Here is a 15,681-nt window from a genome sequence, read left to right as displayed (position 1 = left end):
GCGTTCAAAAGCACCAACGGCCGCCGCCACGCGCCCCGGGCAGCCAATCATCTCTCCCCGTTCGAGGCTCGCTCTGCCAATCAGCGCCACGGGCAGGGAGCAGGCGCACCGCCGGGTCGGAGGTGTGCCTGTGGGCGGGCGGGCGCGTTTGGGCTGTGCGCATGCGCAGTGCTCAGGTCCGGGCGGTGAGGGGCCGCCGGCTCCCATGTCGGCTCCCTTCGAGGAGCGGAGCGGGGTGGTGCCCTGCGGGACGCCCTGGGGTCGCTGGTACCAGACCTTGGAGGAGGTGTTCATCGAGGTGCGGGTGCCGCCGGGCACCCGGGCTAAGGACGTCCGCTGTAGCCTGCAGAGCCGGCACATCGCGCTCTCCGTGAGGGGCCAAGAGGTGCTGCAGGTATGGGCCGCCCCGGGGGGGGCCGCGGCCCGGGAGCCGCCGAGAGCCCCGCGGTGTGAGGGAGGGGAGGTCCGGGGGCTGAGGGCTGCCGAGTGCCTCGGGGTACGAGGGAGGGGGCCCCGGGGCTGCAGGGAACTCCACTGCCTCCCAAGCGGATTAAAATATTTGTCTGCCGTGTTGCGCTTTTTTTTTTCTTCTTTAAATATGGAAATTTTGATAAAAGTGAAATTTGTTACAAACGGTTTTGTCGAACTGCGCGATCTTCGTAGCGTAATGCATGTATACATTGCGCCATAGCTGTACGTTACCCTTGGCAGAAACACTGGCATTTTCATGGCGAGTCTATTAAAAATGGCATTACCCTCTGAGAAACGCAAGCCCTTTCAATGAACTGAGATACTGAAACAGCGACAGGTATTTTTACTGTATTACATGCTTCATTTAAAAAAAAAAAGGCAAGTTGAGCAACAAAAAATAATTCTTTGATAGTCTATGTGCAAGCCTATACTTATGAGGCCAGATCATCCTGTTCGTTTTCAGTAGAAAACAAGAAGGTAAGTTGGGAGTCAAACTTCACAATTCAATATGAACTGGATACTGAAGAGGTGTTCCTGTTTTGTAATAGCGTACGTGTCTTTTGCAGGGTAAACTTTTCGACTCTACAATAACTGATGAAGGAACATGGACCTTAGGTAATAACCTACATCTGAAATGACATTATGAGGGCAGTAGAACTTCTCAAAATATGCTGCAGAAGGGTTTAGGCCCCCCCCCCCTTTTTTTTTTAATGGGAAAGATTACTTTTTTTCCTTGTACATAGCTTTGTAAAAAAGATAATCGTTATTGCCAGACTAAGGAACTGAGGTAGTACAAAAGCCCTAAAGATTAGGGTTAATGGAAAAATGCCGTATCTTGGAAGGTAGTAGTCAATCGATTACAAACACTTCCATATAGTGAGAAGATTTTTGTTAATCCTTATTAAAGCTAGACAATTATGGTACAGTTACGTGGTCTGTGCCTCTCCATAATTGTTACTTCTCTTTATTCTTTCTCTTATGCATTATATTTTTGAGATGGGTGACAAAACCTACAGTCCAAGAGAATCAAAAAGCAATCTAAAAATCACACTAAGGCACCTACAGATAATGAGCAAAAAAAGCTTCTCTGATTTTTGCATCATAACTATTGTGAAGTGCTCAGAATATTTTTGGGTTTTGACAATCATATTTGTGGACTGTGCTTCTCACTTCATGTTTTCCTATGATGGATTTTGTTTTCCATTCAATATTTATTCTAGATATTGATTAATGATTTAGTAACTTAAACATGAAAACTAGAAGCATAAATAAACATTGTGAAATGAAGCCTACTGTTTTCCAGTATGGGAAATAATCTTCAAATTACACGTTATAATGCTGTATTTATTCAATTAAGTAGAACTAAACATCCTACATGTTAACTGTGAAATGTACTTCCAATATATTGTCTGTAAGCATACTGTCTGTGTTTAAATAAATTCATGATACCTACATATGTCACTAAAACTTAGTTCTGGCTTTTATTGCTAATAACTCTCTGTAAAGCGTGACCTCAAATCTTTCATTATTGCCTTAGCTGAGCTGTTTATATTAATAGAGTAATTTTTTTCTCTGTTGTGAAGCTCTCTAAAAGGTAAGTTTATGTTTTCACTAGAAGTACTCGTGAGCTGTGTTTTAATCCTTTAAAACAGCTTCAGAATTTTACATGGCAGAATAGAGGGAGATGGCTGTACACGCTATCTTTGCTTCAGCCTTTCTGTTTCTTGTTAACATTTATTTATCAATAACCCTGTTGGCATTGGCATTAAGAATTTAAATTACTTCAACAAAGAAATCCTGTGCTTGTTAATGGTGAATTAACCAAAACAAAGCAGCCTAGCACGTAGCACTGAGTTTAATGGTTGTTTTATGTGTCCATTTTCATTCAACAGAAGACAGGAAGCTGATACGAATTGTTCTAATGAAGACAAATAGAGATGCTGGAAATTGTTGGACGTCTCTGTTAGAAAATGAATATGCTGCTGATCCTTGGGTACAGGACCAGATGCAAAGGAAGCTTACACTGGAGCGATTCCAAAGAGAGGTGAGTTAAAGGACTATAATTCCTCCTTATATTTTGTGTTTGCACACAGAGGTTAGTCCGTGAAAGCTGCACAAAATTGTTCTGCTGTCCAGTGCCATGGAAATATATAGTTTGATATATATATGTATATACATATAGAATGCACACAGAGCTTTATCAGTGTACTTTCAAGAGGTTATTCTGTCTGTAGTCTGTATGATGGTGCTGTTTTAGTGTTTGTTGCATAATACTAACAACTTTTCACTTAAGTTTGGCTACACACAATTTCTATTATTATCTAGAATGATGACCTAGCCGTATTTACAACAAACTTCTAACATCAAGCTCTATTGAATATGTTTGTTTATAACTTCAGATGATGTAGAATAGGAAAATATTTTCCTTGTTCTTTTACTAAAATTGCTTGAATTGTTTTGGTACACCTTTAGCATGCAACTATTCGTACGCATGTCTCCAGAGTTGTATAATTATGACTTGTTAATTAACAGCTGAATCAGCACACTACGTGCTGCAACAAAGAATATCATTTTTATAAAACTTGTTATTCCGAATGGCAGGTACTTATTTTTTCAAACAGGGGACACCAGAAGCCAGAAATTTTTCTTCAACTTTCCTTAATATTTCCTTACTGGAAGGTCTAACTGCTTGCCAAGTCAAGAACAGCATTACAAAGTCACTTTGGCAGTAGGCAATCAAACTATGACAATTTAGGTTTTACTTCACACAGAATCACAGAATTTTCAGAGTTGGAAGGGACCTCTAGAGATCATCTAGCCCAACTCCCCTGCCAAAGCAGGATTGCCCAGAGCACATTACTCAGGACTGCATCCAGGCGGGGCTTGAAAATCTCCAGAGAAGGGGACTCCACAACCTCCCTGGGCAGCCTGTGCCAGTGCTCTGTCAGCCTCACCATAAAGAATTTTTTCTGTGTATTTGAACGGAACTTCCTGTGTTCTAACTTGTGCCCATTGCCCCTCGTCCTGTCACTGGGAACCATTGAAAAGAGCCTGGCTCCATCCTCCTTCAACCCACCCTTTAGATACTTGTACGCCATAATAAGGTCTCCCCTCAGCCTTCTCTTCTCCAGGCTAAAGAGTCCCAGCTCTCTCAGCCTTTCCTCATAAGGCAGATGCTCCAAGCCCTTAATCATCTTAGTTGCTCTTCGCTGGACTCGCTCCAGCAGTTCCCTGTCCCTCTTGAACTGGGGAGCCCAAAACTGGACACAGTATTCCAGTTGTGGCCTCACCAGTGCAGAGTAGAGGGGGAGAATGACCTCCCTCAACTGACTGGCCACACTCTTCCCTATGCAGCCCAGGATTCCATTGGCCTTTTTGGCAACAAGGGCACATTGCTGGGCCATGGATAATTTACTGTCTACCACGACCCCCAGATCCTTCTCCTCCGAGCTACTTCCCAGCAGGTCCGCCCCTAACCTATACTGGTGCCTAGCATTCTTCCTCCCCAGGTGCAGGACCCTGCACTTGCTTTTCTTGAACCTCATTAGGTTCTTCTCTGCCCAGCTCTCCAGCCTGTCCAGGTCGCGCTGGATGGCAGCACAGCCCTCTGGGGTGTCAGCCACCCCACCCAGTTTGGTATCATCAGCAAACTTGCTGAGGATACACTCTGTCCCCTCATCCAGGTCATTAATGAATATATTAAACAAGATCGGACCAAGTATTGACCCCTGGGGGACACCACTGGTTACAGGCCTCCAACTAGACTCTGTGCCGCTGATCACAACCCTCTGAGTTCTGTCCCGCAGCCAACTCTCAATCCACCTCACCTTATTTGTTGAATAAATTGAATTTCGGTGCCTTGACAAATGGATGACAAGTTGATTGTTATATGTCCTTGTTACAATGGCAGAGTATGAACATAAACAGTTTTGGACTTTTTGTTTGCTTGGTTGTTTTTTTTTTTAAACATTTGGATTATTCATAATCCAATCTATTCAACTTTTCTCTTACCTCCATCAGAACCCTGGATTTGACTTCAGTGGGGCAGAAATTTCTGGAAATTACAGCAAAGGAGGACCAGACTTTTCTAGTCTTGAAAAGTAAACTGTTTTTATCTGTGTTCCTTGAGAGGAATTATACACTTAAGGACTGGAATCATGTAACCAGTGAAGACTTCAGTGATCTCTTCAACGGATTGTCATCAAGTAATTACTTCAGTGAAGAGAAAGATCTCTTCCAGTAGAATGAAGACAAAGTGTTACCAGCTGACTTAAAAGCTGCAATAACTTTCTAATACTAAGGGACAAACTATAGAGAAAGGTGTACACAAAAAAAGTAGCATTTTTAAGCAGAACGTTGGATTGTTTGTTTTTTTTTTTTTTTTTTTCTTAGAAACACCAGAGTAAACTAGTCAGTTATAAATACACCACTTCTCTTTATGCAAGAATATCTTATTCACTGTTGAAGAACAGATGTCACAAGCAAGATACTTAATATTTTCTCTTAATTTGCAACAGGAAGTATATTAGGCTGGCTACAGTTACACTTTCTCTCTGTAGCAGCCCTCTGAGAACTCATGTCATTCTAAAAAAGTGATTTAAATAAAGAAATTGCTGCATCTTGCCTCAAATAAGGTTTTACAGTCCACTGTGTTGTCAAGTATAACACTAATGATTAATACTTGCTACTAGGTAAGCACAACTAGAAAACTGGAAGGTCAGGTGAAAGTCTGGATATAAATAATTTTATGTGTTAATGTAATATAGCCTTTCAGTATAAATATTTAAGATTTTGAAAGTAAGAGAATATAATGAGTTTTGAAAAGAATAGGAAGTCCCTAAGTAGGAAATGGTGTCTTTCATCTGTTTATTACCAACATATACGAGTTGCTGATAGTGTATCTAAGAAGCTGTACATTTTCATAGATAGTTTTAAATTTAATAGCCGTGGTTTAAACGTAGCTAGTGCATGATACAGTATTTTGCATGTGCCAATTCTGTATCAGGAATTTTCTATTCATGGTTAAGTATGCGGCCGAGAGCACTCCAACCACAGCATCATACAGGACGAAGGCTGTGTCAAACAGACTAACACAGGAAGAAAACATGATTGCCAAATCCTGTTGTATTCTGCACACTGAAACTACTGCCTATACTTAAGTCCTAAGCAGAAGTCTCACTGGAGATAAATTGCTGGCAGCTGTCCATCATACTGCTGAGCCTTATTTCTGAAATTGTATCATTATTTCAGTTGGCATACGGCAAACCTAAAGCAATAGTTGAAGAATGCTTTCATTGTAATTGTAGCCACTGCTTTCTTGTGTATGAGCAAGCGAGCGTTAATACTCCTGAATTAATCACGTTTGCTCCTTCTACTCATGTCACCTTGACAGAATATAAAGTAGAAGTCCATGCACTGTGTTTGGGTTTTAGAGAACTTGCCTAGCTATACAAAGGAAAGTAGCGTGGTGTCAAACATTGATTTAGGGCTATGAAGTTTTGTATCTTTACCAGGATCCTAGCATAGAAGCTGGGTGGTATAGTTAAGAAATGAACGTGACTGCTGCAGAGGTAACTGAAGACAGAGGGAAGATAGAAAGAAGTTAATGTTGCATCAAGATGCTGAAGTACTATCCAGTGAAATAGTATTTTTTTGTTACAGCAGTTGGTTTGCACAGGATGGTTTTGTATGCCTTTTGCTTATAGCAGAAGTTTAGAATGGCAGCTGACACTTCAGTGCATGAATTTATGTTTACTATATGCACTTTCAAAGCTAAACTTTATTCCCATATTTTCTGGTTTATGAAGTAGCACAAGAGTCATCCTACAGCTAAGGCCAAGGCTGATGTCAAGGAAAGGGGACAACTGTGACGTACGTATTTAGGCATCACGGCTCTGAATTGTTTTAAGAGGAAAGGCTTGGACTACTTAGTTAGCTACTTCTGTCATCTACTGTAAGTTACAGGCCTCCCATTTTGGAAGAATCGAGATGAAAATAAAAAAATAGCAATGCTATGACTTTCCTTAATTATCTATTCAGTTCTCAGTCTATACTTTAGCCAATGGTGGGTTGTGTTCTGTCCCACAACAGTCTTGGTGGGATTCAATCCCTTGCTTCTTAGACAAGTCTGAGTGCCAGATTCTCTTAAGCAAGCACCATCCAGGTACTTACTGCAATGCATAGAAACAGATGTTAACAGGACAAATAATGGAAGAGGGTTGAAGTCCAATTTGAACTAAGCTACTTAAATCAGTCTCCTCAATCTTAACACTTTCACGTATCAAAAGATGAGGGTAATCATGGGCCAAATTGAAATAATTTTAATCAAGCACCTTGAATTTTTCCCATTGGTTCTCTAGCCTTTCCCATGCAGCCTTAACCTCTTAAATTATTGAAAAAAAGGTCTCCATGATATCTTACCTCCTGCCTGGAAGTTTTCCAGGTACTGTTCAGGTATCAGTCATTTTATAGGCTTCCTACTAACACGTTTTGTAACAAACAGGGAAAAAGTTACTCAGTTAAACACATTTCAATGTTTAATTGAAAGGTACGTATCTTGATATGAGACATGACAATTAGAATTGCACATTGTATCTTCTCCATCACTCTCAGTAGGCTGACCGCACCTTTGTCCGAAACACTTGTATGCAGAGATGGCACTGGCAGGTGCAAAACCCAATTACATGTTATGCAACGCAGTCGCTCCCATGAGTTCATGAGAAAGTTTGATTTGTCCAGTATAGCACTTTGGTATGAAATCTTTTGTGAAAGGTTTAACTAGTTTGAGATATGCAAAGAATGGTTTCCCCCTCAGCTATTACCACAAAGGGGAAAGGGCTGGTTGGCTAATACCTAAGCCCACACTACATTCACAACATTCTGACCTCTCCTTCTCCATTAAGTTGGTTCATATGGCAATCAGTTATAAACAGCCTCTGCTCCACCGTGACGCAGAATTCAAGAAGTCATCAGCAACATTCCCTCAACACCTCTATTCATCTTACATACCAAAATACATTCTTATCGTTCACTCCCTTGCTAGCACCAGAAGCACAATATGCTTAAGTACTGATCTTCAGAAAAAACAGTTGTGTCTTATGAAGCTTACCATTCAAGAGATCAAAGTTGAAGCAATCTTCAGTGATTCTCAACTAGATTGCTCCTACGTACAGGCCAAGATGGGGCATTAGCCCTGCTCCTACTGTGCCTGTAAAAATGCACCCGTTCAGCATCAGCATTTACCTCTTGTACGGTGAATGTCAGATTTGGGGCAGGTGACCCTGTACTTTCCCTCAACATTCATTAGGTATCATGAAATTTTTTACACTCTATATAAACGCTCTTGATCTCAGTAAACTACACCTCTTACAAAATACTGAAGTTACTGATGCTGTGGTAGTGACTACCTTTTATAAGGTAATGAAGTAAGATTCCTCTTTTCTCCTGCTCTAGCTACTCTTGACACGTTCAGGGGTATCACATAGCCTAGTATTTCATGGGTCTATGGTAGCAGGCCAGTGCCCTGCCCAGCAGGAACACGTGGACGCATGACACTGCCCAAACAGCATGTCAGGTGGACTAACAGACATTTGCTATTGTAATCAGTATTGCGTGGGATTAGTCTTTAGTTTGATTGAGACACTGCAGCACTGTGCAATTGCACATGATGTTTTCCTATTGTCACGTAATCTTTGAGAAAATGAACCACATTTTTAAAATTAAATATATAATTCAGCACCTGCAGTTACAGTAAACCAAGATTAGACTACACAAGCTGCTCTACAAACTATAAGGTGTTAAAATTCCTTGTATCGGTATTGTGGTATTTCACTGAACAGTAAACAGTCTAACAAATAAGACTGAAAACTGACACTGAATATTATTGTAATCATCATGAAAAGAACATATTTGCTGGAAAGATCCTTAGTCTGAAATGTTACATATTCTTTCCATGAGTTGAGTTCTTCATTATTACGATCATGTTTCAGACTTTGTTTCTCAAGTACTTATGTGTCTGTTGACAAGGTCACAGGATGGTTCTCTCCTCATTTTATTGTATTCCTGTAAAAAAAAAACAAACAAAACCCAGTCAACTGAAGGGCTTTCTACAAGAGCCAAACAAAGCATCAGACTTTAATATAGCAAGACAACAGCAAGACAGCTGTTACAGAAAATATATAGCCTTTGGAACTGGGGTCTAGATAAAGAAGTAGTTCACAATTTCTACAGAGTAAAAAAAACAATAATATGAATAACTGAATTACAGTTTTTAGACTTTACTAAACAGCTATACAAGTAAAACTATAAAACTGTCTTCCTTGTAAGTGGTTATAGTGAACAATTACAAGAAACTCATTCTAATAGGCAACTGTTTCCTCTTAGATGATTCTTTTTAGGATAGGAGCAAGCCAAGTTTTTATCTCTGCCTTTTTTACCAGTTTTACTCCACATTTTAGTTTGAATGAGGTCCCAATGTCTGTAGAACACATTCCTGCTCCCACAGGACACCAGAGGATCAGTTCCTTCTCCAACGTTCATATATTAGGTTGCCACTCCTTTATGTACAGCACTGGCTCAAGCATGAACAGGAGAACAGACCAGCCTCTACGACAGGCCTACTACGTTTATGTTACATGTCTTCAAGAAGTTACCTATATGGAATAAGAAACTCTGAGGCAGTTAACAGCTAATTGCTTCTACGTTATCAGAAGGTGATTTTACAGGGAGTTACCTATTATGAGCTGGTCTCTGGAATTGTAGGAAGGTGTGTTATTCTGTAGTAGCTATGTTTAAGCTGCCGTGCTGTGCGTCCAGACACAATCCATTTTAATTTCTGGACATTTGGTTTGGAACACTTGCTCGAGGAATATTCTGTAAGGCACTTTAACACCAGCTCCTTCCAGAAGGTCAAATCTCTGTTGTTTATCTAAACAGCAAGACAGAATCTCATATGCTAATAACTCATTAAATCCTTATTTCATACATGTACTTTCAGCTTCTTCGCATTAGATAGGAAGCCAAAGATCCCAAGCCAAATGGAAAAAAAAACCAACAACAAAGCCACAAAAGAAAGCAGCATGCCAATGGACCTCCCCCTTCCCCACTGCGTAGGCCATTACACATTTTTCTTCCTTTCTCCCCTGAAACTTTATCTATACGTACCTTGGAATGCAACTGCAGAAATTCCAATGCCTCTGTCAACTCCAGTAATTTTTGTTCTTCTGTCTCTAGTGCCATGATAGCCAGTGCCAAGACAGAAGGCTGGAGAGAGAGAAAATGTTTTTAAACACCGCTTTGTTAAGTTTCAGTAGTCTCATTGTCTTTGAGCTTTCAAGAAGTTTACCTTGGCTTTAGAAAATACGATTCTGCAGTGACATGCTTTAAGCTGGGTCTCAAGTCTCTCAAAATTAAGATATTTTCTCCTGTAATACAAAGATGAGTGAATGTACAATAAGAACGCAAGCTTGATCAAGGCAGCACCACCCTGGGAACTCAGAGAAGCAGTGAGAGTGTTCATTATCTAAACAAAGGCCTCATTTGTCTCAGAAGTTCTAGGGTTACAGTCAAACAGGTGTTCAGTTTTGGCAGTCCTAATGCCAAAAATAAATCTTGTGTTACATAGGAGAGAGTTGCATTGTCAAATTAGGCTTAGCAACAAGGAATTTTAATGCTTACTAGCAAAAGGAATTTCTTTCCAAGCCAGATTTTGAAATCTTTGCAATGAGGCAATACCTAGTTCAGCATAAGCAGAGATTTATTATACCATCATTATTGAGCAAGTTTGGGTTTTGGCTCAGAGAGCAATAGTCTTTAGACCACTTTATGCAAACAACATTTAAAATTAAAATAATATTAAACCATAGATATTCACATTTATGATGTTTACCAATAAGGTAAGGAGAAAGTTTGTGGGTTTTTTAAGTATAGAAAGGCCAATCAGTCAGGTGATTTCCCTGCTTACTTTTCTACATAAGCTTCTGGATCATATGCAGTCATAGCAAAACAAGTATTAGATATTTTACCTTTCACAGCTTAAATTCTCATGAATGAGTGAATGATATAGTTGTAGAAATTGGAAGGCTGTTGTAGCTTTGACTTTCCAAGACATCTTTTCCAATATGATTTTCTCCATTCTCATCATATCAGAAACAGTGAACCTATACTGGCTTATTCGAATTAAGTCAGCGGCTAAGGGAACATTTCTCTCTTCTTCAGATGCCTTCACAGCCAAGTAGAAGCAGCTGAGTCCAACACAGCCCAAGTGTTTAGGCTGTACCTAAATAAAAGTAAATTGTTTTTACTTTCAAAGAGGAAGCCCTTTTATGAGCCATTTCAACATGTAGAATACCAAACTATATAGGAACCGATGTATTTTAGGAAAAAATTATGGGGCATGGGGAGGCTTGTTCTGTTTTTTGGAGATTGAGAAATCAGTCTTTTATCTACTTACATTCTTATCTTTATTTAACTAAATAAGATGACTGTTACATGCTACAAGTTCTACCTCACTTATCTAAAAAGCAAGATTGCAGAACAATATATTTTGATTGAGGTAGAACTGGTTTCTTAATGAGGTTCTATAATAGCCTAATCAGAAGCTTTTAGGACTTAGTGTTGTACCTATTGGCTTAGGTAAAAAAAATTGGATTTTTTTACTTTTTTATATATATACACACATATATATGTACATATATATATATAAACTGACTTATTTTAATCCATAGGCATTACAGTCCCCATTTTTACTGCTTATTTGGGATTCAGAAGCCTTTCAAATCATATTTTCGTATCGGTTCCATCTAGCTTTCTCATTTTTAACACACAAGGAAAACAGGCTTTTGTTCTTTACCAAATAGTACAGTGGTAATCCTGTCTCATTAGATGCTTAAAAACAACCCAGGTCAGCATGCCAGCTATGCATGGTAGAATAGGGTACTGACTAACTGTTTTACCAGATTCTGAGTGCTGGGCAGCATCTCAAGCCTTTTGATGCACACAAGGCTTACAAGTAGGTTGAAACCACAGTAAAATAAGAAGTAATTTAAGGTATTTTTGTATACACGCAACAGGCAAGACAATCTGCCTTGATCTAACCCATTAATACAGCCTGCCCTTCCAAGCCTATGGGCATCCTCAAGTTGAAACTGATGCCCTCTTCTTTCTTTTCTCCAAAGGAAAGAGCTTTCTTAACAATACTAAAATCTGAACAGGGAAAGCCATTTTTCAGCTCTTGCACAATCAGAATCTCTGGAAGGAGCTTAACCTTTAGCCATCTAAACCCAAGATGTTCTAACTTAGAACAGGGACAAGGCTGCAATGGACAGAAGGTAATGACTGGAGCTTATACTTTAAAAAGCCTCACCTTCATTTTTGACAAGAATCTATCTAAGAAATTCACAGCTAGTGAAAACGTCTCTGTATGGAAGCCAAAGAACTGAGTTAAGCTGAGGAGATCTTTCACTTCAAAGTCCCGCAGCCTTGCAGTCATTCGGAGGCCATTATCATGAGCAGATTCAATCAGTCTGAGGCCAGAGGCCTTGGGCTGACATCGCAACTCCTGCTCCAACAGGGCTGTGAGCTGGTACAGCAGTTCCTGAGCTTCAGTGGTGACCAGCGTTTCAATCATCTGTAAGGAGAAACAAACATAAGCCTATTAAACAGCTAAAAGGGGAAAAACTTACAAAGTTACAGTTGTCCCTCAAGCAAAGACAGAAACTTCCATTTCTCTGTCGCTGGGTGAGCTGCTCATTTGTAAGTCTAGCTACTTTTGCCAATTACCAACGCGTGGGGGACACTGGGCACGGCCGCACCCGCAAGCCCCCGGGGTACGCAGGCGGCGAACCGGCCCCCGTACGGCGCGGGCCGGGCCGGGCTCCAGCGGGCCCATCAGCGCGGAGGCCGGGGCGGGGCAGCCGCCCTTCTGCCCACCGACACGGTGCCGTTCCACTCCAGCTACGGCGTTACACCGCCCGCCTCGGGCGCTGCGGGCCGCGGCTGCTGAGCCAGCGCCGGGCCGGAGGGCTTCACAGCCGGGGCCCGCCGGGGCCCACCGGGGCGCGGGTGATCCCGCTGTGCCCGGCACACCGCAGGCCCCGCAGCGAGCTCCCCCCGCCCGGCGGGGCCCGCCGGCACCGCGCAGGCGCCGCCTCCCCAGGACATGCCCGGGCCTGCCCTTCGCCGACCGCCTCGGGGGCTCCGCCGGCGGACGAGCGGCCTGTCAGCCCGGGCCCGGCGCGGAGGAGCCCAAACCCGCCGCCGGTGGGGCCCAGGCCCGGGCCCGCGCCCTTACCTTGCCGCTGCCACCGTGCTCCCTTCTCTCGCGAGGATGGCTCCCAGCCAACGTGACCCACAGTGACAGCCGCCGCAGCAGCACCGAGGGGTCACTCGAAAGCGCTGCCCGGTTCTTCGGGCACCAGCGACCGCTGGGACAACGCCATGGAGCCGCCGTCCCACCCTGTCCAGTCCCGCACCGTGACCGGGCTCCACTCCGCCCAGCTCGGGGGGCGGGGCTGAAGGGCTGATAGACTTCCAGACAGACCAATCATGAGGGGTGGATGGCGGGAAGGGGCGGAGCGCGGTCGCTAGGAGACAAGCAGGGCCGGCGCGATGGCGGCCTCTGGCGGTGTTTCCACACGGCACTGCCCGCCGCGCTTCAGCGCCGCCTGCCGCCTCACCTGGCGGGCGGGCGGGCGGGCGGGCGCTGCTCCTCACCTCGTCCAGCAGGCGCCAGGCGAGCTGGAGAGCACGAAGGACCGAGCCCTGGTGGGGTCCCCGCGCTGCTGCAGCCTGTGTCTCCCTGTGGCAGCGGCCACGGTAAGGTCCGGCCCCGCCGCCCACCCGCCTCAGGCGGCCGCGCCCGGCGTTGTGAGGGGCTCCGTGCGGCCGCTCGGCGGGAAGCCAACCGTGCACCCGAGCCCTCCCATAAGCGACTTTTAAATGCTTGTTACAGTCCTCGCTAGGTTTTCAGGCCAGGGGAGTTGAAACCATTTTTTGGTGGGGGTTGTCTATGAGACTGCTTCTGTCTCCGACAGTGCCAAAATTGTATAAGTGTATAAACCAGAAAGGATTTTTTTTTTCTTCAGTGCTTTTGAGCCCCTCAGAAATATTTTTGTACATTCATGGGAAGTCAAGGCTAGACAGAAGGACCCCATCAACCTCTTGCCTAAAGCAGCCTGCGCTTGGCACGCTTTGTTTGGGACTCAGGTGGCCGTTTACAAAAGCTCCGGTCTTCATCCTTCCTCTCCCTTCTGTGTGCCTTTGGTTGGGTGAAATCACAAACATTCTTTCTCCTCAGAAAACTTACAGGAATTACTCAGGGTTATGTTAAGGTGAACGTGTTGCCAGTGAAAGTAAATTCCAGTTTGTTGAAGGTATCAGGTCAGGTTGTGTATAAATTTTCTTTTTTCGTTTGAGATCAGTAGTTATGGAAAAGATACAGTCTTGTTGGAAAACACTTAAAACAGCGTTTAAAACTATTCCAGGAGCAGAAAATATTCTGTTTCAGAACTAACTTTAGGCAAATAAAGGCAGTTGCTTACTATGGAGAGCTTCTGTTTTAGGGCATGCTCGAGGCCCAGCAAGTTTTTATTTATTTATTTAACAAATGTTCCATTATCTGTTATTTTATCAAAAGTGAATACCAGTTTCTTATAAAGGCTGAGAAATGGCTGAAGGAGGTATTTTGCTGACCTGTAATGCATGTTATGTCTTTAAAGTGGGTTAAAGGTGCTTACGTACTTGCTTTCCTAAAACTGTTGGAGTGTTATTTCTGTTTCAGTCTAAAACTTTCAAGCTATTTTGTGATGATTACTATGGAGAGGTTGAAAGGCTTAAAATTCTCTTAAGGAGTGAACTGATGTTTTCTGTAATGCAGGGTTTTTAGGAAGGTAAACCTCTTAGCTATATTTGATCTTCTGACTTCTCAAAGAAAATAGATGTTAATATGTGACTAATAAATGAGGTGATATGCAGCCCTAAGCTTTTTTTACCATTAAATATGGTTTAAAAGAAAAAAGATACTGAAGATACGTGTGTCTTGCAGATGGGAAGAAGTTCTCTGAATCTCAGAAGGGCTTGAAAGAGTTTAAAATCAGGTGGGCTTTATGGTTTTGGAAATTCTCTTCAGAAGTCCAAGATTTCAGTACAGCCTAGGTGGTAACTATCCTGAGGAGAATGCTTTTTTTCCAGGGATGTCTGTCAGCTTGTCTTGTTCAAGAGTCTTCGTGAATGGAAGGTTGAATGATTTATTTAACTTTTAGGCAGCATTCCTGTCACCACTTTTAGCTAGCTCCACTGATAGTCTACAACTGAACGCACAAGTCAAAGAAGTCATCCTTTGTCCTCTGAGACAGAGTGTTTTTCTGTCTCTAAGTGTACTGATTATGAACATGTTTGTTTTGCATTTACTGTAAGCATTATTTCTGAAGTGCTTTGTGCCTTTGTTGAAAAATGGAGGGAGGATGAGTTGCACTTTAAGTGGTGGCAAATTGCAAACAGCCAACACCTGTTCCAGGCAGTATTTTACCCTTCCCTACAGCACAGTGTTTTCTTTATAATGCTCATAACATTCAAGCTTGTCACATCTGCCAGGAGCAGAGAACAAGATGAGTTTAAAGACCATTGGGGTAAAATTAGCATAATATTTGTGCGACAAAAAAAAAAGAGGCATGTATCTACTCACATGAGACAGTTTAGCTGACAGATATGATAGATAATACTGCAGTTGTTCAGAACAAGGTACTTTTGTTGGCCAGGGGTACGTCCAATATAGTTGCACCCAACAACGAAGTATGATCTGGTGTGCATGAATTCTGGTCCCTTCTACCTGAAATGAACAGCATCATGGATTTGCTCTCAGAGGTAGGTCTGTGTGCTATAGCTATGAGAAACTGTAGTTGTTTTTATTATCTCTATATGTCTTGTAGTAATGCTGTGGATTACAGCAGACTGTATGGAAAATAAAGATTATAAGAGATTTTTGTTCGTATGTGTGGGTTTTTTACGGTTTAGAAACATCGGCTAAGTACTGGCAAGAGCATCGTGTGTGTTTTCACCAAGAGTGAGACTCACCAAAGCAACAGTTAGCCTGAGTTGCTCTAAATACTGTGATCCAAACCTTATTTTAAAAGCACTTTGCACATCTTCTCTGTTTAATTTTTTTTGCTGTCATTACCAGTATTCGTTGATTTGTTGTCTCGCAAGGAGAGGAAG

General features: G+C 42.5%; 2 protein-coding genes across 2 annotated transcripts; one reads left to right on the top strand and one right to left on the bottom strand.

The window, feature by feature from the left end:
* The first annotated feature begins 187 nt into the window (after positions 1-187).
* NUDCD2 (NudC domain containing 2) lies at positions 188-5,386 on the top strand. The gene is made up of 4 exons (XM_082489960.1): positions 188-394; positions 1,038-1,086; positions 2,364-2,515; positions 4,492-5,386. The coding sequence occupies exons 1-4, from the start codon at positions 206-208 to the stop codon at positions 4,573-4,575; spliced, it is 474 nt and encodes a 157-aa protein (XP_082346086.1). The 5' UTR covers positions 188-205; the 3' UTR covers positions 4,576-5,386.
* Positions 5,387-6,949: 1,563 nt separating this feature from the next.
* CCNG1 (cyclin G1) lies at positions 6,950-12,951 on the bottom strand. Its single transcript, XM_082490148.1, has 7 exons — positions 12,761-12,951; positions 11,834-12,097; positions 10,494-10,747; positions 9,815-9,893; positions 9,634-9,732; positions 9,203-9,397; positions 6,950-8,532 (listed from the first exon to the last, which is right to left on the bottom strand). The coding sequence occupies exons 2-6, from the start codon at positions 12,095-12,097 to the stop codon at positions 9,206-9,208; spliced, it is 888 nt and encodes a 295-aa protein (XP_082346274.1). The 5' UTR covers positions 12,761-12,951; the 3' UTR covers positions 6,950-8,532; positions 9,203-9,205.
* Positions 12,952-15,681: the final 2,730 nt, after the last annotated feature.

The sequence above is a fragment of the Vanellus vanellus genome, assembly GCF_965231255.1.
Source record: "Vanellus vanellus genome assembly, chromosome: 13".
In the NCBI taxonomy this organism is placed as follows: Eukaryota; Metazoa; Chordata; class Aves; order Charadriiformes; family Charadriidae; genus Vanellus; species Vanellus vanellus.
This window is presented reverse-complemented; position numbering and strand designations above follow the sequence as displayed.